Source organism: Camelina sativa, chromosome 16, assembly GCF_000633955.1.
Source record: "Camelina sativa cultivar DH55 chromosome 16, Cs, whole genome shotgun sequence".
Taxonomy (NCBI): domain Eukaryota; kingdom Viridiplantae; phylum Streptophyta; class Magnoliopsida; order Brassicales; family Brassicaceae; genus Camelina; species Camelina sativa.
In genome coordinates, this window is record NC_025700.1 from 5,370,623 (window position 1) to 5,395,165 (window position 24,543).

General features: G+C 32.2%; 1 protein-coding gene, 1 long non-coding RNA gene and 1 pseudogene across 2 annotated transcripts; all 3 read left to right on the forward strand.

Annotated features, from left to right (window-relative positions):
• On the forward strand, window positions 672–1,556 carry LOC104749867. Its single transcript, XR_761492.2, has 2 exons — window positions 672–1,075; window positions 1,154–1,556. It is a non-coding gene; the product is annotated as an uncharacterized LOC104749867 (long non-coding RNA).
• On the forward strand, window positions 9,103–11,527 carry LOC104749868 (annotated as a pseudogene).
• LOC104749869 (laccase-3) lies at window positions 18,247–20,668 on the forward strand. The gene is made up of 5 exons (XM_010471580.2): window positions 18,247–18,392; window positions 18,498–18,649; window positions 18,746–18,990; window positions 19,082–20,173; window positions 20,307–20,668. The coding sequence occupies exons 1-5, from the start codon at window positions 18,294–18,296 to the stop codon at window positions 20,435–20,437; spliced, it is 1,719 nt and encodes a 572-aa protein (XP_010469882.1). The 5' UTR covers window positions 18,247–18,293; the 3' UTR covers window positions 20,438–20,668.

A 24,543-nucleotide genomic window follows, 5' to 3' on the forward strand; every position in this document is an offset into this window, starting at 1 on the left:
AATTGTTAATTAACAATCCACGAGAGATCCAACGTATGAGACTATAGGCGAAGAAGAGTTTAACGGTTCATATAGTTTTCGCACGGATCGACGATAATCACGAGAGGTCCAACGGCTGAGACTATAGGCGAAGAAGAGTTTGACGGTTCAGATAGTTTTTGACGCGGATCGACGATAATCGCAAGAGATCCAACGGCTTAGACTATAGACGAAGAAGAGTTTGATGTTTCAGATAGTTTTTGACGTGGATCGATGATAATCGCGAGAGATCCAACGGTTGAGACTAAAGACGAAGAAGAGTTTAACGTTCAAATAGTTATCGACGATAATCGCGAGAGATCCAATGGCTGAGACTATAGACGAAAATGAGTTTGACGGTTCAGATAGTTTTTGACGCGGATCGACGATAATCGCGAGAGATCCAACGGCTGAGACTATAGATGAAGAAGATTTTGACGATTTAGATAGTTTTTGACGCGGATCGACGATAATCACGAGAGATCCAACGGCTGAGACTATAGACGAAGAAGAGTTTGATGGTACAGATAGTTTTTGACGCGGATCGACGATGATCACTGTAGATTATAAACAATCCAACGGTTCCTGTTGTTACCCTAATATTTTTTAATCTTTGAGTCGGCACATTAAAAACAGTCCCACCATATATAATAAGGGATCGTGAGCTCTTCATCCATCATAATCTTTCTTCATCCATCTTTCCAAAACCACCCCCTCCCCTTTTTTTTTTAAGGTTATATGGATCCCTCCGATGCTGCTTTTGTGAAAAATTACAAAGATTATTTAGACAAGGATTATGGAGTGAGTGTATTTTAGGAAATCGATACCACTCCTTTAGAGAGCATAGATCAGGCGTCCAATATCTTTGATAATATCACTCGATCAGTCCAGAAGGCAGATCCAAAGTTTTTTCTCCGTAGGGTTACCATTTACGGCGATTTTTCTAAATACGGAGGAGATACCAGCATCTTTCATAAAGGGAACCATAAATTTGATCTAATAGAATGTAATCTGCCTAAAAGATTGACCTACCGTGATAAAGACGATTGTCAAGAAAGTAAGTCTTTTCATCCTAATTTTTTTTTGCCTTTTTCGGTGTATTTTTCTTACAATTTTTTGTTTTTCTGATTCACAGAGATTCCCTTTAAAGAAAATTTAGCAGCTCTATGTTTGAAACAGGACATTAATTTCCATACTATCGCCAATCCTCTTCCCTTCAATTTTTTGGTGATAACTTCGGATCCTAGTTTTGGAGAACTCTTCACCGATTTGGAGGATGACGGATTCATCGTGATGTTGTCATGTAGCCGTACGCAATTCGTTCGTTGGGTGAATCTGCATATTACATGTTGTATTGGGAGGAGATGAAGAAAGTATGGGAACCTCTTATTCCCAAATTACACTACCATTTACAGGCTAAGGCTACACGTGGAAGATCAGCTTAATTAATGGAAGTTTGGTTAAAGAATTTTTTTTGTTTTTTTTGTTTCTAGTTTATGTTATAAGGTATTCCATCTATAGTAATGATTATTGAAACTGATTGACTCCTCAAGTTAAGTATCTATCTTTAGTAATGCTTGTTTGATTGTCTACGACCAATACCTTGAATGACCTTGTCTTTTCCATTCTTCTTATTTTGGTTTGAGTACCTTTGAAAGCATAAGAGAATCAAGGAAGACAAATTAGTAACAACAAGAAAAAGTGAATTCATCATCTCAACTAGATGCATGAAGCTAATCATATTCATGAAATTAAATGGTCTAGTCTCAAGCAAAGATGAAATCCTAATGGTTAAATGCAATTGCAAACCGGCAACGACGCCAAATTGATGTAGTACTTTGGTCTATTCAATTAATATCAATCCACAAATCTGCAAAGACTCACACACTAAGAATACACAAGAGAGCTTAATCTAAACTTAAACAAAGATTTGGGCATGGAAATCTTAATATCTAGAGTCAAGCTTGATCAAGGCTATCTAGCAATATTGTCCCTAAACAAGATAGGAAACACATAAATAAAGCCCTAGACATCAAAAGTCAATCATCTATCCCCCTAATCTACCAAGCCCAAAGTACTAAAATATCTACTCACTCCTAATCATGATCACACAAAGTAAAAAGCTTGATCTTTATGAAATCATAACAACGAGTTATAGATTAGGAGAAATGAAGAAGAGATTACTATTAAAAACCTTAAATCAAACAAAGGTTTCAACAAACCCAGAAAAGCAACCTTAAAAACCCTAAAAATTGCTAAAACAAAAGATAGTCTTTCCTAATGAGTAGTTAGTGTATTTATAGGAAAATAAGGTGAACCATTTTCCTTCACCCCCTTTTAATTAACCAATCAGAATACAATAATATGTCATGTCATATCATATTTAAAAAATAAAAATCAAAATTAAAATAAAAAGAAAACATAAATTAAGGAAACAAATTATGTAGGTTTGGGTTTATAAAAGAGGATTAGAGTTTAAATTTATAATTTTAAAAATTATATGTCGGTTTGGGTTTATAAAAGAATGGTTAGGATTTAGATTTTACAATTAAACAAAATTATATGTCGGTTTGGGTTTACAAAAGAGTGGTTACGATTTAGATTTTACAATTAAACAAAATTACAGTATATGTCTCTTTGAGTTTATAAAAAATGGTTAGCGTTTAGATGTAATAATTAAAAACTGTAATCTAATATTATAACTAAATTTTTTAAAATTGATTGATCTACATAATTTGTTTCCTTAATTAAGATTTGTTTCCTAGGGTGAATAAGAGAGGTTCACCCGAACCCAAGAATTTTCCTATATTATTTTTCTTACTTTATTCGAAATCTAAACGAATTTTGGAGGCCTATATAAACTGAGGTTCTCTTGCTACTAAAAACATCTAAAGGTAGCCAAAGTACAAAATAAATTTGGATACTTGATTATAGATAGTGTTTGCATTCTTCTGGTACCTTTCTGCTAATTGACACACACATATATACTATTTTAGTTCTTAATCAGAATTTAAACCGTACGTGCGTACGCTATTATTACCTCTAAAGGCTCTTACACTTATGTAACATGATACTTTTTTTTTTTTTTTTTGAAAAAGATGTAACATGATACTATAATACTATAAATTACTACGGGAAACAGTTAAGGAGCCGTTTGGTCAGAGCTTCCGTTACGTTCGGGCTATGACACGAAAAGGAGATCCATGTATAATTAGATAACGTCATTAGAAAATGAATTATAATGATCCAAAATCAGATACGTTAACTGATATCTTTGCCTTTTCTTGTATGTTATCTTTAAACATAACAGAACAGATAAGATCCCGATCTTTAAAAAGAAATGAATGTTCGGTAAACTAGATAAAAATTAACGTCGTTGATTATTACTACATATATATATAACTGGAGTTCTAACCAAATTTCGATGGAACACCAACTAGTTATAACTTATAAGCCTATAACATTCATTAGAAGACAAATTTATAACTACTATAGTTTAAGTAGATGATAGTACAGAAAACTATCTATGACATTAACATCATTAAAGTCGAATTGATTGAAGAATCTAAGAGCAAACAGTGTTTTGTCCTCATTTTCTATACTATTATTTTTTTAAAAAAAAAGTTTATTATCACATGTCTCTCACTGGAAAAGACAAAATTTTGAGACTGAAACTGTACCGATAGTACTAGCTAGTACTACGTTATATTCATGTTAATTATGACGCTGTTATAATCAGATACAAAAGTAATGCATGTACCAAATGTACGAGTAGGAATCTAGCTATAGATTATGATTCTCCCATTTTCAGGATGACATTAAATCATTAATCAATTAATTATGGACTCTCGAGACTCTCGAGGCCTTAAACTTCCCCTTGAATGGGTATGAAATTAATGGTTCTTAAGGTTTTGGTAAAACCCATATATATTCATCAAATGATTAATGCCCTAATAAAATAAATACGTATCAAGTACGTAAGAGGAAGCTTCGTAGCACGGAGGTTTGTGGCACCGACTATTGCGTACGAGCGGCGCTGAAGTTGATTAATTATGAAACTAATGATTTTATTTATTTCTCTACTATCAAACAATAAACCTCGTGCGCACCACAGGATTTTTTTCTTTTTTCTTTTTGGTGTTTATAATTATGATTGAAACTTAATTTAACTATGGAACTACAAGACGATCAATTAATTGAAGAACGTGAGTCAAGTCTGTCTTTTCCCTCAATTGGACAACACATGTATCCACGGTGGATCATAAACCACATAATTTATTATGTAGGTGAATGAGGTTAGTAAACAAAAGGGTTAAATAATCGTTCAAAGACAGAACTGAGGGAGACTTTTTTTTGTTTGTTACTTTTGAATCAGTTTATGCAAGCAAACAATATTCTATATTAGAATCTGAATAATATTCTAACGTAGGAATCAGTTGATTGAAATTAATATATTATACTACGGCTGACAGTATAATGATATTCTACAGGATAAATTTTTAAATTTCTGTACGCATTAAAAAATGAGAGTTCCATTACAAAAATCAACTGTAAATAATTTTCTTTAACGTAGTTAAATAACTTACTCGCTCAAGGGCAGTCATCTTGATCTTCATCTTTAATATATTTAAATCTTAGAAGTTAGAACAACAGTAGTATATCGCAAAAGTTTGAGTTTAACATATGTTAGTGAAACTATATATGATGGTCATAATAATATTATTTCCTAACAAGACTTGAAACGATTAGTTTATTGAGGTTGCTTGTCTGTATTATTTTATAGTCACAAAGCCGGAATCGAGAAAATAAAGAAACGATATATAGCTGTCATTTTATGGTCAAATGGTGCAATAATACAAAGTTTAGTTTCAAGCTCCAGTTACAAACTTTAGTTTAACATTTTATTTATGAAAGATTTTGAGCTGTGTTGGTGAACCATCCCAAGTTATATATTACGTAAGGAGAGTGATAATTGTTCTTAGAATGAAAGTTCTTGGGAAATTTGCAAACTTTATTATGAATTACAAACGAGTTGTTGCAATTAGACTATTAGTTATGAAATGTTGCTTGGTCTCGACAAGACTTTTTGTTGACATGTGATTATTGATTACTTGTATAGGCAGTCCCAGTTCCAGCCTTCCAAGATTAGTTAGGTCTAGTTCAAACTCTCATAGCCAATTTTCCCAACAAAAATTTCAGGGCAAAAGTTTTTTTTTCTTTTTGTTTTTTTTGCCAAAAGTTATTTGTTTTAGACCCTATATTACGTTGAGTCGATGCTAGGTAGAAATATGCATGAATCGGGTTAGTTAGGTGTAAATGTGTAATCCTAAAACGCAAAATTCACATATATTTGAGTTTGCTTCGGTTCGACCAAATTTGTCTCCAACTTATATTTTATATCGCGCATTTGGTTCCAAAAAAATCATTAAAGTTTTCTTTTAAAACGATGTCAATATTCATAATTTTCGGGGACAACCTAGTCCTAGTTGGAGTAAGGCTAAAAAAACTCGAGCAAACAGGTCAAGAAAGAGACATCCAACTCTTTCGAGCTTAAACATCTAGATTTGAGTCCTGCTTTTTTCAGAGCCGGGTCAGGCCACACTCACATATTTAAATGATGTAATGTAATCATAAAAATTAATAAGATATATGAGAATTTTATACTAAAGTATAGAGCAGTACATATAGAGCTTACCAAAACCAATAACAATTCGGATCCTAAATTGTAATTAATTCATGATGACGATAGATGTTCGAACTACAACAAATTAGCTATGGTAACTATAAAAATTGTTGGAAAACGAAATAACATCAATAAAGCTGAACTGGAATCACGTTGAATTCTACAATTAAAAAGATTAGCATATAGCTTAAGGCTAAGGGAGAAGAACCTGATGGTATAACGACAAAGTAAGGGAATAACATAAAGACTTTATCTTAGATATTAGAGATATCTCCAGTCGATAAATACGCGTTGATTTGGATTTGTATCCCGTGAGTAAGATCCTTTTTATGTGATTTAGTGGTGCACGTTGCTTTATCTTAAAACTAGCAAAGTTGATGTGATAGGAAAATCCGAAGTGACAATTTTGAGAGATTTTGTGAAGATGTAAAACATATAACACCAATCATCTACATTCTTATATACAATGGTAATATTAATTGCTTTATTTGACTGAAGAAAATTTTCGCTACATATACAAAACCGTATCTTAACAATTTACATCAAAACAGAGTGATATGATTGTAGTCCATCATTTTTTTATATATTGTCCATAAATACAGACTATTTTTTACATGTACAACAGTACAAAATGATAAGAATAGGGAAGCTATATTTATTATGTGTGTAACTCGAGTTCACCAGATCTTTTCATTCGATTGGTGTCATTTCATAATCTCATTATGGGTTCCATCTGCCAACCGTTTCCTATTGTTCTTACGCTAATTTCACTTTTCTTTTTGCCCATACCCTTGGAAAAATACAGACAGATATATTATTGTCGTTTGGGCCCTAATATGTTGACACAGCCCAAAATATTTTGTAACATATAATTTCACAAAATTATATATAACGTGGTTCGAAATAAAAATTAATGCCCCCAAATTCCCTGAGTTATCGACGATCATAGTAAGTCGTTTAAGTCAACATGTTACATTTCATTCATGATACTTTATGTTCACGTTGTGTCTTAGGGGGAGGTATTAGTTTAGGATTTAGAAAGAATTTTAATGACTTTAAAAGTTAGGTAAAATATGTTGTTATTCAATCAAGACTTTTAAAAACAATTTAAAATTTGGTGTTATTGGTTGTGGATTTGTAAAAAGTTATCTAAAATCTTGATAAATCTAGTGTTATTGGATTAAGAGTTTTATAAAGTCATTAAAAGTTTTATGTTATTCAAGTAAAACAAAAGAATTTTGGATTGTTAATGAATTCAAATTTTATGTTATTGGTTTAAGATTTTATATTATTTCCTTCATAACAAAAGTCATGAAAACTCTTTCATCAAATAGAAAGATTTCACAAGATTAGAAAAAACAAATCATCAAGATTTAAAAAAAAACTTCCTAAACAATCTCTTAGAATCCTTCATTTTTAACTTTCAATTTTCTATGATTCTAACAATCAGCAAGAACATAAAGTCATTAAAATTTTTTCTAAATCCTAAACCAATACCTCCCCCTTAATTTTGTATATGTTGTGCATCTTTCAACTTTAAAAGCCATTCAAGACCAAATTTAAATGAATTTCATTATAGTATTAAATAAACTAGATAAACACCCGCGCTACGCTGCAGGATTTTTTTATAAATTAAATTTATTTTAATTTTAGTATATTACTATGATTAATTAAAATTTTAAAAGCATCTAAGATTTGGTATTTTACAATTCCTAAAATTTTAGTAGTTTTTATTGATATTTTTAGACATTAATAAATACATTTTATCTATTACTTTTACAAAATAATAAGTGTAATGTATAGTCAATCTTAGTATTTTTATTTTATTCTCTCTTCTTATGTAAATAGTTTTTAACAAACTTTTGATATATTTTATATATTTTTCAAGAATAAAATACTTCAAAAACTGTAGATTCTTTAGATTTATAAATATTTATGAAGCACAACGATAATTTAAATTGCAAAGGAAATATTTAATATAGTAGATCATAATAATTATTTTTAAAAATAACTTAATAATTTATTTTAAACCAATTGATTATTTAATATAAAATTGTTTTTCCAAAAATGTTATATCTCTTCTTCTTTGGACTTTTTAAAGTTATTAATCGATTCTATAACTCAGCGCTAATAACATACAAAAAAAAAACACAATCTGACATTAGCAGAATACTAAAACAAATAATTTGATTATTATTCCAACGCAATTACACTTATAAATATAGATAAGAATATAAATTTTATATATAGATATATATGTCACTTTTATTTATAAACATGTGTTTCTACTTTGATATATTTGATTAATAATTTAATATTATAGAATGAGATTATAATTTACAAAACTGAAATAATCATATTGAACTCATTATGAAAGATGTCGTCTACTTTAAAAAATTTTAATATAAAAATGAGGTGTATTATTTCTCTTAACTCTGTTGGTACATATTTTTAATGGGGTATTAGCTTTAAAATGCTTTAAACTAAGTGTTTTTATTTACTATATTTTCATTAGATTTTATTCTCAAAGAGGTTTACATACCCTCAAGAGCTCACTTCAGCTTTTATATTTTTTTCTTTGAATTTATATTTTCATTACGCTAGTAAAGTTCTTAAAATAGTCTATATATTCACTTTTCTTTTTTTTTTCTTTGTAATACTTGGAATCAACAATGAGTTAGAAGTAAAATTTGAAAAATTCCAAATTAATAATGCTATATCAACTGTAGAAAAAATCTAAAAATATATATATATATATATATATATATATATATATATATATATATATTTAATTGTATATTTAATTTATTTTTGTTTTTCTTTCTGCAAATTAAAAATCTATGTGTCATCCAAAAAATTTAAAATGATGAAGTCTATTTTTTGTTTTAATTGTATTGGTTATTTTTTAAAAATTATGTTTTAAATCAAAAACTGATGTATATTAATAAAATGTTTTAATTGGTGAAGTTTTTAAATGAAGTGTCAACTTTATATTTCACCAAATTGCTGATGTGTCAGTTTCTCTCCAGTTAAAAAATTGGAGAGAAACTCTTTGTACTCTTATTGATTTAAAGTGGACTAATATAAAAAATAGTAAAACCCTCGTTGGGATAGGAGGTATAATTGTTTCAGATTACAAAATATATATATATATAGGGAATTGTTTCCAATTAGTAATCTTTGTTTGTGCAATCTCGATAATATATTAGACCATTATATTCAAAGCTTCTATTTGTATCCATTTGTTTTAAGGAAACAAACACTGATAAAATCAGAAAGCTAGTACAAAAATTAAGTGACTCCAACAGAACATTACTTTCAAGATCTATTTAAAACTGCATCACAAACAAATTTCAACACTAAAGAAATCTCAAAAATAACACGAAGCGATCAAATACACAATGTCTATATCTAAACCCATAGCGTTTGGTCTCTTCTTTGTCCTAACACTACTCGTGTCTTGCGATGCTGCAAAAGCCACAACGCAGCCGCTTTTCCCGGTGATTTTAATATTCGGTGACTCTACTACAGGCAACAACAACTACTACCCACAAGCCGTTTTCAAGGCTAAACATCTTCCTTACGGCGTTGATCTTCCCGGACATGAAGCTAATGGAAGATTCTCAAACGGAAAGCTAATTTCTGACGTACTCTCCACTGTAGAAACTGGGGTTTACACAATGAATTTGTTTGAAGGGGGTAACAAATTCACTTAAGAACTCTCTCAAAGAATCTCGATCAAAGCTTAAAAACAAAAGGAGATTTAGATCTCTTGGAAGACAAGTTAGGGTTTTGCTCAAGAACAATAAAGAATTAGGGCTATTGTATTAATTGCTCGATGATTACAAAGAGGAGTGATCTCCCTTTATTTATACGCTCCCCTAGATTACAAAATAGATTTACTTTCCTAATATATCGGACTAAGATTAGGAAAGTTTATTCTTTCCTCCAGGTCGGCTATGAGGCGATCTGGGAAGTCGACTTCTCTACTCTTGGACCAGGCCTGAATGATCATGTTGGACCTTAGTTTATGGGTCGAATTCAAGACTGGATCGAATTCCTGGGTTTAGATAACCGGTTTAGTTTATGGTTTAGACCGGTATGTCGGGAGTGCTAATGCCCGCACCAACATCCACCAAACTCAACATCAAAGAGTTCGTTCCCCCGTTTCTACAACCAAACATCTCCGACCAAGACATTGTCACTGGAGTTTGTATCGCATCCGCTGGCGCTGGCTATGATGACGGAACCTCGCTCTTCAGTCATGAGATCCCGGTCTCACAACAACCAAGCATGTTCAAGGAATACATTTCCCGTCTCAAAGGTATCGTAGGAGACAAGAAAGCTATGGAAATTACCTGATGCAGCATAGCATCGAACCTTGATGGGCCTTCTTTTGTTGCTTGGCCTTCAAGTTACTTTTGTTCGGGCTTTATTTCTTTTACATTTTGTCGGTTTCATCATCGTTAGGTTAGGGTTTTGTTTTGATTTTCCTGCCTCTCTATAATTAGAGAACGCAGCAGCATTGTATCATGGATTCATTTTTGCATCAATAAAAACCAAAAAAATAGGTAGTCTTAACTACCAAAAAAAAGAGCTTTGTTTCTCAAGGCCCTGCAAGGAGGACTTGCAAACCTTGTCGACGTCGATCTCGCAACTCGATCTCGACTCTATCTCTTTCGTTCACACCTTATCCTCTTCCATCACCGTTGTTCTGTTTTACACCCTCAAAACAGAGTAACAACTTGCTCTGCTTCTCTTTCACTCTTTCCGTTACGTCTTTGCTCTGTTTTCCACGCCCAAAACAGAGTATCGTTCTTGTTCTGCTTCCGCTCCCGTTACCAGTTAACAACGCTTTAGTGGTCATAAGCGCAGGACCTAATGATTTCATCTTGAACTTTTACGATATCCCCACAAGGCGTCTCCCGTATCCTACTATCTATGGTTACCAAGATTTCTTCCTCAAGAGGCTTGACGGTTTTGTCCGGGTACAATCTCATATTTTGTTTCTCTAGGTCGTCTAAGATTCAGCTATTTTATTTTATTTTAAATATTTGTCGTGCTGACTCTCGAATCTATTAATCCGGTTTGCAGGAGCTTTATGTTTAGGTTGCCGTAGTTTTCTGGTCGGAGGGCTGCCTCCGATGGGATGTTTACCGATCCAAATGACCATGAATATGAGAAACATCATGAGATGTTGTGTGGAACAAGAGAACAAAGTCTCGGTTTTGTACAATCAGAAACTAGCAAAGAAACTGCCTGAGATCAAAGCGTCTCTACCAGGAAGCAAGTTCCTTTACGCCAACGTCTACGACCCTGTCATTGACATGATCCAAAACCCTAGCAAATACGGTACATATCCTTCTTTCTTGTTCCACAAGTCATCTAATTATGATTAAGTAACGTACGCAATTTACATTCGTCGTCGTACAAACGAAAACAGGGTTCAAGGAGACGAAGAAAGGATGTTGTGGAACAGGATACATAAAATTGAGCTTCTTGTGCAATTCCTTTTCACGTACTTGTCCCAATCATTCGGATCATTTGTTTTGGGACTCCATCCATCCCTCCGAGGCGGCTTACACATACCTAGGGAACTTAATAAATGCTCAGATTCAAGAGTGGCTTTGGGCTTAAATGACTATGATTTACGAAATTAATCAACTAAACAATGTATTTTAGGTAATGAGCCACCATACAAGTTTATGGCCCTACCCCTATGGATCTAGCTAATGGGTGCTTTATAACAGACCATTCTTATAGTTTTTCTATGTTACCCAAATATATGTATGAGTTAATTAGCCATTAAAAAATACAAAAGTTGATCATGAGTTAAGAAAATAGCAATGTTGTGACTATTTAAATTTTTGTTTTTGAAATTCATTTAATTGTGAAGATCCTGAAAGTTAATTACTGACCGACTAATCTCTCATAGTAAGAGTAAAAATTGTAGTGTGGAGCTCAATTGTTTGTGAAAATTGACCTCCCGTTTTCCATTTATTCAAAAATCTTCTATTTCAGTTATTTTTACGTGTAAACTATAACATTCTAAAAAATGAACAATAAAAAAAAGAGAAATTCCTTTAAATACCATTTAAAAAGTTTTTTTTTCCAAAATTACCATATTTTAGTTTTTGTTTCCAAAAATATCACAAAAGTTTTTTTTCCAAAATTACCACAAACACAAAAATTGATTTTTAAAGATATAAATATATTTTTTAGGTTTTGGTTGACACATTTAGTTTTAGGGTATAGTTTTTAGGGGTAGGGTTTAGTATTTAGAATTTAGGAATTAGTTTTTAGTATTAGAACTTTAATTTAATTATGTGGTATTTTTAGAAAAAATTACATATTAGTGGTATTTTTAGGAAAAAAAAACTAAATTGTGGTATTTTTGGAATGAAAACCAATTTTAACGGTATTTATGACAATTGCCCATAAAAAAAAGAACTCATTTTGCCAAAAAAAAAGGAACTCATCGGTTATAAAGAAAAATAATCAAAACGAGATAAAAGCCACATGATTCTTTAGTAGTTTATGAATACCAAATATGTCAATTTACAGGCAACCTAATTTAATACGAGATGTAACTTTGTTGGGTGTGAGTTAAGTAAGCTAATGGTTTTTTTCAATTCGAGGATATTTCTGTTAAAGTTAGTTAAAACACTTGATCCTGCTTCCTCCCAATTCACACATTGACTTTAATATTGAAAATGATAATTACATTGTTAATATTTTTACTAATAAAATAAGTCATACTAGTTAGTAGTACTTACTACTTAGTAGTTTGATTGTAGGTAAATCCATCGGTTTTTTCCAACGTTGCAAATATGAAATATCTCCCAGTGCACCTCCACAGGTTTATGTATCGTTTACGTGTAGGGGTTTTGTATATATTACAATAAAGAGGTTTCAAATTAAGGCGTCAATAAATATCTACATACATATCTATCTATTAGAAACGAATTGGGATAGTATAGAATTGAGGGTGTGTGTGAGACCATGACCCATGGAGCGACTTAAAAGGTCAACTAACATTTTATTTAAAAAATAAAGGTTAGTTAGTTGCTAAGTTATAGAGTTCTATACCAAATCCATACCACATATTTCAACTCCTATCGAACCACTTCCTTCATTTTTCTTCTACAGTAAAACCTCCACAAATTAATTTGTTGGGACTAAGATATTTTATTAATTTATAGTGATATTAATTTATTTATAAATTAATAATTATTATTTTATAATGTAAATCAATAATTATTAATTTATATGTATATTTTTAATTGTTTATTTTTTTTTAAATTATGAAATGAGACAATTTTTGATTATGAAATTACAAATATCATAGACAAATTTTAACAATAAATTACAAATATTATAAATTAAAGAATATTGTAAATTTTATTGTATTGAAATTGAATTTAAAATAATTAAAAAATATTATTGCAAATAAATTACAAATATTATAGATAAATTCACTTATACACATGACATAAATATTTAAATTTATGAATAAGAATATCAATTATTCATTTTAATAGTCTATCAAACTATCAAAATGTAAATGATGCATATTTAGAAATTGAAAACTTTAAAAAGTTTTAGCTGTTTTATGAAATGTTATAGAATATTTTATATCATTATAGTTTGAAGATACAATATAACAATTGTTTTATAGATATGAGGTTTAAGAGAAACATACTTTACTATATATACATGTATGTAAATTTACATGATTATTAATTTATGATATTATTGGGACCATATTTTACATGGGAATTACAAAAAAATTATTATCTTATTACTTTATCGAATTTTGTTATTTTTTATACTGTCCCGACTTGGGACTACCAAATTTATTAATTTATAGTGTTTATTAATTTATAGAGTATTAATTTATAGAAGTTTTATTGTATCTTCACATTATTATTTTCATTGAGTGATTTTCAATTGCAAGCGGTATATACTCCACTCGTTAGGTTTTTTGGTCTAATACGTATGCAATTAACACATAAATCTGTATTCTGCGCAAAAAATAAAACGAGATCAAACGAATAAAATTTGTTGGTTAAATGATAATTACTAACGGTTATCTAGAGTCGCATGAGGCCATCTAAACTCAATAACAAAATCATCTGATCTCAGTTGATCTAAGGACGTTTAGATGGTCTCATGCGACTAAGCATAAGCAACCTTATGCATTATTTTTATAGAACATTATAATTAGTAAGAGCTACGTACATGGATCAATTCTCGAAAGAACAACAAAATAAAATGTAGCATGAAACTAATGAGTATAGAAGACTTGGATACAAGTCCGTCGCACGATTTAGATGATGTTCAATAGTTGAACTAACAACTCCACAGTTAGTTGTGTTTTTTGTTTTTGGATTAAATTTTGACACATACGAGAGTGAGAAGAGAACATGATCGACATATTTTACGTTGCTTTTCCTATGTGACAAAATTATTAAATGTGATTAGCCGTTAATTAGACTCCGGCCACAATATTGTTTGAGTTAATTAAAAGAAATGCCATGAACAGTAGAAAAATTTAGTCAAACTGCCACTTTGTTCACTTCTTTTCCACAATGCCACAACCCTCATTTAAAAAGACATAAATGCCCCTCAATTAACACTATGCTGCTGATAGACAAAATGTAGATGATGGACAAAATGTGGATGATAGACAAGATGCGGATGATGGACAAGATGTGGATGATTATCAAGATGCAGATGATAGACAAGATACAAATGATAGACAAGATGCAAATGATGGACAAAATGAGGATGATGGACAAAATGAGGATGATGGACAAGATGATACGGAGAAAGATGCCGTCGAGAAACTCAATCCTCCACTCTCATCCACATCATCCTCTTTTGGTCCACCATCCTCTATGTTATCACATTTTCCATCATCCACATGTTCTTTTGGTCCATCATCCTTCACATCTTCTTTTGATCCACCATTTTACATGTTATCACCTTGTCCATCATCCTCCACGTCATTTTCTTCTTCATCGTCTTCTCCTTATCATCCTTCTCCATCATATTCTGTATCATCTTGTCCATCATCTGCTTCTTGTCCATCAACCGCATCTTATCCATCATATGTATCTTTTCCATCATCTTATCCACCATCTTGTCCACCGTCCGTACCTTTCCCTCCAAAACCATGAAAGATACACAATTTTCCCGTTTCTTTGCTTCATTATTATCACGAGGGCAAAATCGTCTTTTGACTTTATGTCATAAAGTTGTTTTGTGGCATTTTCTTTAAGGTTTTAAAAATGTGGCATTGGTGGAAACTTTTTTAGAAAATGTGGCACTTTTGGCAAAAATCTCATATTATTTTTGTCTTTGCAAAGTAATTATTAAAGTCAACAATAACTCTAAAAAGCTACTTGAAGGTGACAACACAACATAAACGTATGCTAATTAAGAACGTGAACGTGAACTTTTTATGAGAGAAAATGAATGTGGACATATACATACATGTTATTTGATACTAAGTTAACAAAAAAAACTAGTTGACAAAAAAAAAAAGATAACAAAAAAACCTAATTAATGAAATTGAATATATTTTAAAATTTTATTTGATATGATTTAAAATATATTAACTACAAAACCTTCTAATATAAGATAAATTTTAAAAGGTATAAGTTAAATTATATGACAAATATTAAACTAAACTAAAAATTATTATATTGATTAGGGATTTACTAATGAAAATGTTATAACACAAAAGTGCAATAAAAATAATAATAATATGGTAAATATCTTTTGTCAAGTGGTTACAACACCACATCTGCTATGAATCAGGTTTTGTCGATTTAATGATTAAAATATATATATATATATATATTATATTAGGAAGAGATTCAATAGATCTTAATTAGTTAATAAGAAATCATATATATAAAAGTAAGGTTTTGGTCTCTCCTTATTGGTTGTTTTTCATTTAATACTATCTAAATTTTTTTTTTTTTTATAACTTGTTTTCTAATTGTTTAATTGCTTTAAACAATATTTAAGACTCAATTAACACAAAACATTTAAGTTACACATTAAAATAAAATTATAACTGAAAATAAAATAAATTATGCATTAATCATATTCCACTGCTCAATTTTATTCAAACACAATAAATTATAATTATTATAATTCTAAATGTAACTTCCATCATTTTTACCATATAAATAACCATTCTCTCATTCTCTCAAAGTGACATTCTTTTACTTTCTCATTTTCACATTCTCTCATTCTCTTCCACAATACCTCAAATCAATTTTTTTTTTGTTTTCTTATTTTTGTTGTATGGGTTACAAAAAACCAAATGAAATATCATTGTAAAATTTTAATGCTAAATTTTAATTTTAGAGACTACATGATATATATTTTACATTGTTCTTATTTTTTAAGATTCATCTCCATTATCTAATTTGGATTATCATCTTATAATTAAGTAATCATTCTCTCCTCTCCCACCAATATCAAATTTTGTTGTATCTCATATGTGTTGTAAGAGTTTGATTCTATATTTTAATTTAGAAAGTATTATATATTTAACATTATTTTCAAATTTTATTTTATTTATATAAAAATAAAATATTTCTTTTATATTTCTTACCTTTCTAATCTATTCATATTTATTTTTTAAATTTCTACAGTTAACTTTAAATTCACATATGTTGGTTTAACAAAAAAAATCAAGTTTATATGAGAATTAGATGTTCTTATTCCTTTTAAACGATTAATGTGTAACATATTATACTTTGAATCAAATTATGGACCCACAAACACTCACTTTTAATTAAATGAGTTTTTTTAGGAGTTGGTAAAACATAAAAATTTGTTTGTAACTCCCATAATAATATCATAGTAGTGTTTTCAATGAATTTAATTTAATATAATAAAACATGTTAAAAATGTGTTAATATGCATATTTTAATTAAACAACACATTAAATTATATACATTAATGCAAATTTTAAATTCATTCTTTAATTCTAAATTGTAACTGAAATTACATAAATTGTGAATTGACTTTTTATCCTCCATTCATTTTCATTTAAACACACTATTAATTATAATTGTAACTTTTCTAATTTAATTATTTAAAAAATGTAACTTCTATCACTTTTTATCCTATAAATAATCATTCTCACATCCTCCTCCACCATATTCCAAATCCTAAATATGTTAATTGGTTAAAAACCCAAATAAGAGTTTGATTATATTTTTTGTTTACTATATATTTTACATTGTTCTGAATTTTATTGTTTCTTTGTTTTATGTACATCTTCTTTTCCTCTTTGTTTTCTTATATTATTTTGATTTAAATACATATGTATTCTAATATGTATGATAAAATTTTGATGACCATAATAATATTTTGGTTATAATCATCTCATAATAAGGGAATCAAGCTAAAGAAAACGTCTTAATTCTTTACTTTAGATGTTTGATTAGTTCTTACAAAATCATGTTTATTTATTTTATTCTTAAAATTTGAAATGTTCTCATGAAGGAAATTTTTGTAATATAGTTATCAAATCAATTTTTTTTACCTCTCACTTACATCCAACAAAATTGTAAGACATTTATTTTAGAATAATAATCATTATATTCAGTTTGTGATTCAACATATAATGATATAAAAATCACTATTTTTTTTAATTTAATTCAAATATGTACTTTAAAGATTTTTCTATATAAAAAACAAATTGGTTTTTATTTTCTATCTAGCTTTTTACTACAAGGATTAAACTAAGGGAAATATACAAAAAAACATTTTTTTAATCGTATTTTATAACTTTGATGCACTTCATATGATTTTATAGGGAATTTGTATTTTTTAACTTTCAGAATAGTTTATCTTTTAATTATTAAATAGTTTAGGTTATTGTTAGTTTATATGAAAAACTTAAATTATACATTTAAATCACATAGTATTTTTTATTATTAAATAATATTTTATTACCTTAAATGCTCAAAAATACTAATGAAAATTATTATCAAAGTTGAACAATAAAAAACAAATAAATTTAAGAGATATGTAGAATGTATATATGATTCTTAAAAATAAGTTATATATATTTTGATATTGTATGATTTGAATAAATAAAAGTGTAAAATATGTTAATGGTATTTAAATTAATTTGTTATTTTTTTATAATTATCAAATAAATTTAAATTAATTAATATATTCTATTATACAACAATCCGCGCATTTGCGCGGGATATTACCTAGTATATTTAAAAGGAATCTTCGATAAATTTGATCAGTATGATTAATAATCAAATAAATAGAGGATCCTAGTACCAAATTAGTCAAGTGGGTGCACCAAATCAACTTAACCCATTGTGAACTTTTTTTTTTCATTTTTCTCGCTCCCGTTGACTCTATAAACCTAATATTAGTTTCCACTTTAGTACAATATAATAATAATTCGTCATAATTGCTAACGAATTCACGAAAAGCTCTGTCAGTTTCCCGCTTAGTGTGTATAAATACCACTCTTTCCCTCTTTCTCTAAACTCACATCACAAAATCTCCAACACAAAGCTTCCTCACAGTGAAGCAAACAATGGAGTCTCTTCGGCGACTCTCCTTTGTATCATGCATCGCCCTTCTAGCCTACTTCGCATTCCTCGCTTCCGCTGAACATCACGTCCGTCAATTCGTGGTAAGCTAAGCTACTCGTGTAGTCATGTTACATCAAAGCTTTATGGTATGTTTTCACGTGAAACGAATGTGATTCATGTAAGTGTGTAATCGACGATGACTTTAGATTGCGCCGAGGCCAGTGACGAGGCTGTGCAGAACTCACCAAAGTATCACTGTCAACGGTCAGTTCCCTGGTCCAACGCTCGAGGTCAGGAACGGTGACTCTGTCGCGATCACTGTTATCAACAGAGCCCGTTACAACATTAGTATCCACTGGTAATTTAATAGATTTGAACATCATATTTAACAAACATATTCTCACATATGTTTTGTCACGTTCTGCTCTGTTTTAATACTCTGTTTTTGGAACAGGCATGGACTTAGACAGATGCGGAATCCATGGGCTGATGGTCCTGAGTACATTACACAGTGTCCGATCCGTCCAGGACAAAGCTATACTTACAAATTCACAATCGAGGACCAAGAGGGTACACTTTGGTGGCACGCTCATAGCCGCTGGCTCAGAGCCACCGTCTATGGTGCTCTCATTATTTACCCTCGTCTTGGTTCTCCTTATCCCTTCTCTATGCCTAAACGTGACATCCCAATTCTTCTTGGTAAGAATTCATAACGTCTAACCACTTCAAATTGCATTTTTTGTTCTTTTTATAGTCACGGCTAATGCTAAATACTTGTGATGAAAAATAGGGGAATGGTGGGATAGAAACCCAATGGACGTTTTGAGGCAAGCACAGTTCACGGGAGCAGCAGCTAATGTCTCTGACGCTTACACAATTAATGGTCAGCCAGGCGATCTTTACCGCTGTTCCCGGGCTGGGACCATGCGTTTTCCAATTTTCCCTGGCGAGACGGTTCAGCTTCGAGTCATCAACGCTGGTATGAACCAAGAGCTCTTCTTCTCAGTCGCTAACCACCAGCTCACAGTCGTTGAAACTGATTCCGCCTACACAAAACCATTCACCACAAATGTCATCATGCTCGGTCCTGGTCAAACCACAAACGTCCTCATCACTGCAAACCAACGACCTGGCCGTTACTACATGGCAGCTCGAGCCTACAACAGCGCAAACGCTCCTTTCGACAACACAACCACGACTGCCATCTTACAGTACGTCAACGCTCCAACAAGACGTGGCCGTGGTCGTGGTCGTGGTCAGATGGCTCCGGTTTTCCCTGTTCTTCCCGGGTTCAACGACACCGCAACTGCAACAGCTTTCACCAACCGTCTCCGGTACTGGAAACGAGCTCCAGTACCACAACAAATCGACGAGAACCTCTTTTTCACCGTCGGGTTGGGACTAATCAACTGCGCCAACCCAAACAGTCCGCGTTGCCAGGGTCCTAACGGGACCCGATTCGCTGCCAGCATAAACAACATGTCTTTTGTGCTACCACGAAGGAACTCCGTCATGCAAGCTTACTACCAAGGCATGCCCGGAATCTTCACTACTGATTTCCCGCCTGTTCCACCGGTGCAATTCGATTACACCGGTAACGTTAGCCGCGCGCTATGGCAGCCAATAAAAGGAACCAAAGCATACAAGCTTAAGTACAGAGCTAATGTTCAGATTGTTTTACAAGACACTAGCATAGTCACGCCTGAAAATCATCCCATGCATCTACACGGATACCAATTCTACGTTGTTGGGTCAGGTTTTGGTAATTTTAACCCGAGAACAGATCCGGCTAGGTTTAACCTATTTGACCCACCAGAGAGGAACACCATTGGTACACCTCCAGGTGGTTGGGTAGCAATCCGGTTCGTCGCTGATAATCCAGGTTAGATGATCTTATTGACACAAAAGCATTTGACACTTTTTTAATCACAAGTTAAATGCTCTTATTATGGACTAAAAAAATGAAACAAAAAAAGAAACAAATTTTGACATATAAAATGGTATATGTAATGCAGGAGCATGGTTTATGCATTGTCACATTGATTCACATTTGGGGTGGGGTTTGGCTATGGTCTTCCTAGTTGAGAACGGTCGTGGACGGTTGCAATCAGTTCAGGCTCCACCGTTGGATCTTCCAAGATGCTAATAAAAATCCTCTACCGTTGGATCTAAAGGATTTATGGGGTTTTGCTTTGTTATATTTTTTTCATAAATGAAAAAAGGCTTTGTGGGTAATTGATATGTTAAAGATGGTGAACTGCTCTATTGAAAGTGGTTTCAACCTTTGTACTTTTGTTATTTTCCTCGTAATAGAGAGAGTGTTTTGGAATTTTCCTATTATAAGTTTACCAAATAAAGCTGTGTGTTTCTTCGATCATCATCCTCTTCTAGCTGACTTTCCCAAACAATAGCAACATATCCAATCCTTAAATTTACGAGAAAACAATTCTAAAGAAACATAAGTAAACTGAAAGTGTGAGAAGTTATGATCTGATCTATGAACCAATGATTTCTTTAAACTCTTTTTTGATTAATAGAAAATCTGTTTACAAGTTTGTTCTAAACAATTTTCTAATCTCTCAAAACTCTCTTTAAAGAAACCTCACGATCTCTCTAAGTTCTTAACTCTTTTCTTTTCTTTTCTTAAAGACTAAAACTTAGTAGTTAGGTTAACTTTCTCTTGTTTGTGCTAAAGTGTTCAATCGGCCTTAGCACCCTATTTATAGAACTAGGTCTTTGCCACACAATAGGCAATCTACCTACTCTAATCCTAATAGGAATTAGACAATTTCCTTTTCCTTTAAGTTTAAGGAAATTTCCTTCTTTCCTCATGTTTACATTCCTATTGTAAACATGAAGTTCTTTACTCTTCTAGAAGCTTCTCGTGCCTTCTACTCTTGTGTAAGTCTTCCTGATTGTTAATAAATATCCCGATGTTCTGTTCTTGTACCTGTACTCTGTTCTTCTGAAGTAGTTCACCTTTTGAACATATATCACATCTTCAATCTCTCCCCTTTTAACTTTGTGTTTCTCAAGCATAATAAATTTTGGCTTAGATAAAACAAATATCTTAAAAACCAAGGTCAACCGTTCATAACAGAATCCTAAAACAGATCATTAAGCCATAGTCAAACATCCAAACAAAATAAACCAAAATGATCACCGAAAAAACTTCCAAAGTTGTAATGAAATCACAAAGCTAAGCTCAAAGCTCCCCCAGAATCTCAGACCAGCTAGAAGCTAAGCTCAAAGCTCCCCCAGAATCTCAGACCAGCTTCTTCTCCATCTCCCCATGCTTGAGAATACAACAGTTAAAAACAACTCAAATCATCTTGGAAAGTGGATGATTCTGTATGAGCCTCTGTACTACTTCTGTAAGTCTCTGAAGAGCTTGTGATGTATCGACCAAAGCTGCATATGAACTCTCCTCATCTGCTCGACCTAACTGTGGCACACGAACGCTACCCAACTGAATTACCTCAGATGCTGAAGAAAATCCCTCATATGTTTGTTTATGAACTGGTATAGGATGTCCATCCTCAGTGAGTAACCCGTGTTTAACCCCATAAGCATATCCAGTTCGAACATCTTTAGTGTAGAACTTAGCTGTAACTTCTTCTTCTGCATTTGACCACTCAAGTGGACCATCCTGAATCTTAAGAGTTCCAAAAATTGTCCGAGGAAAAATCACACGCCTTGAAGGATCACTCCACTTCATACCCACAATCTGATCATAGATCAGCTGTCCGAGATCAAAACGAATACCTTTAATCAGCTTATACACAACTCGAGCACGTTCGACTGAAGGATGATTCGGATGACCAGATGGAACCCAGTTATAAGCAGCGAACATCAAAAGAGCTGCAACCTCTCCAGGAAGATCCCTAACTTTCAACTTCGACCAAGGCAACTTATCTTTTCCACTTAGAACTACTGCAAGCTCATTCTTACTCAGCTTATTAACCGCATCACTGGCTTTGTTCTCATCTAAAGTCAAATAATCTAGATTAAACGCCTCATTGATCATCCTAGGAGAGAATTCATACCACTGCCCTCTAATGAACACCTTAACACCATCTTTGGCCTTTTCGTTTGGTAAATTGGCATAAAACTCACATATCACTTCCTTGACATATAACGATAACCCTTGAACTGATTCTTGTAATCCCAACTCCATGATTTTATCAAAAATCCCAAATTCATCAGGTTGCGAGAAATCTAAATTCCTTTCTTCTATAAACTCCCTAGTTATAAGCTGGGAATACCTGGCTTGAGCAGCTTTTGACACAAACACATCAGACCTAAACTTTCCCCTTGTCTTCCTGGCACTTGATTCTGCGAATTTTGACCGCTTCGGTGTAGAAGAAGATCCTTGCTTTGTCTTTCTCCGTTTTACTGTTCGACGCTTAAGCGATTCTTGCACACGAATTTCCTCAGAGTCAGAATCGATTTCCTCATTACCAATGGTTTCTTCATCGCTAATTCCTTGTGCCGATTCATTCTTTGAAGATTCTTCATCTTCTATCTCAAAGACTTGATCATCTGGTTCCGATTGGTCATTCTGTGAAGAATCTTCACCTTCTATTGAATCGATTTGAACATCACCACCAGATTTATCGATAAAGTGAGATTGATCTTCATCACTACTCGATTCATCAACCAACTGAGGTCGACTAAACCTAGCATCATCTCGAGTTTCCGTTGATCTCCTTCCTCCTCTTACCAACCCTCGTCGAGTTGATCTCACCATCTTCTCAAATCGTCGATACACCCGAAGAACACCACAGTTTTTTTTTTGTCCTTCGATACAACCAAAGACAATACCAAATAAAAAGTCTTATTATTATTCTTTTTTTTCTTCTCCCCATCGATACAACCTATGCTTCATATATCAAACAAGTCTCGAGCAAATCTGNCTGCTAACTAATCTTCAGTATCAACATGATCAATCTGAACCTGCTTTCTCTCAACCAGTTCTCTGATAAAGTGATGTCTTACATCAATGTGTTTGGTCCTTGAATGTTGAACAAGATTCTTAGAGATATCAATTGCACTTTTGTTATCACAATATACTTGTAGTTCCCCTGAATCCATACCATAATCAGCTGACATCTGCTCCATCCATCAACAACTCCTCATTGCTATATATTCTGATTCAGCTGTAGACAAGGACACTGAATTTTGCTTCTTACTTAACCAGGCTATTAGATTGTTGCCTAGAAAGAAAAAACCTCCACTTGTACTCTTTCGATCTGTTACACTTCCTGCATAATCTGCATCACAGTAACCAACCAACCCTTTGTTCGAACCTTTAGAGTACCAAATCCCAAAATCAACAGTTCCTTTGACATACTTGATAATTCGCTTGACTGCTTCAAGATGAGACTGTTTTGGTTTTGACTGATACCTTGCACATATACCCACACTAAAACTCAAATCTGGTCTACTAGCTGTAAGATATAGTAAGCTCCCAATCATTCCTCTGTATTGCTTGACATCTACATCCTTACCATCAACATCTTTTGACAGTTTCAATGAAGTGCTCATAGGTATTACAGCTTCTTTGCACTTATCCATCTGAAACTTCTTAAGAAGTTGTTTAGCATAAGTACTTTGTGAAATAAAAATACCTTGATCTGACTGTGTAATCTGCAACCCAAGAAAATACTTCAATTCTCCAACCAGACTCATCTCAAATTCTTGTGTCATACTACTCACAAATCTATCCACCAACTCTTTTGAAGTACTTCCAAAGATAATGTCATCAACATAAATTTGAACCATCATAATATCACCACCTTGTTCCAAAATAAACAGAGTCTTGTCCACACTTCCCCTGTTATAGTTCTGCTCCATAAGAAAACTAGTCAGCCTTTCATACCAAGCTTTTGGGGCTTGCTTCAAACCATAAAGAGCCTTTTTTAGTTTATATACATACTCAGGCCTAACTGGATTTCAAACCCTTTANTACTTGATAATTCGCTTGACTGCTTCAAGATGAGACTGTTTTGGTTTTGACTGATACCTTGCACATATACCCACACTAAAACTCAAATCTGGTATACTAGTTGTAAGATATAGTAAGCTCCCAATCATTCCTCTGTATTGCTTGACATCTACATCCTTACCATCAACATCTTTTGACAGTTTCAATGAAGTGCTCATAGGTATCACAACTTCTTTGCACTTATCCATCTGAAACTTCTTAAGAAGTTGTTTAGCATAAGTACTTTGTGAAATAAAAATACCTTG

Bases quoted from the DNA above. Each gene is read 5' to 3' on its own strand.
- LOC104749869 (XM_010471580.2), top strand. From the start codon at position 18,294: ATGGAGTCTCTTCGGCGACTCTCCTTTGTATCATGCATCGCCCTTCTA. The intron at 18,650-18,745 runs GTAATTTAATAG...TTTTTGGAACAG, and splicing joins TACAACATTAGTATCCACTG to GCATGGACTTAGACAGATGC. The intron at 20,174-20,306 runs GTTAGATGATCT...TATGTAATGCAG, and splicing joins GTTCGTCGCTGATAATCCAG to GAGCATGGTTTATGCATTGT.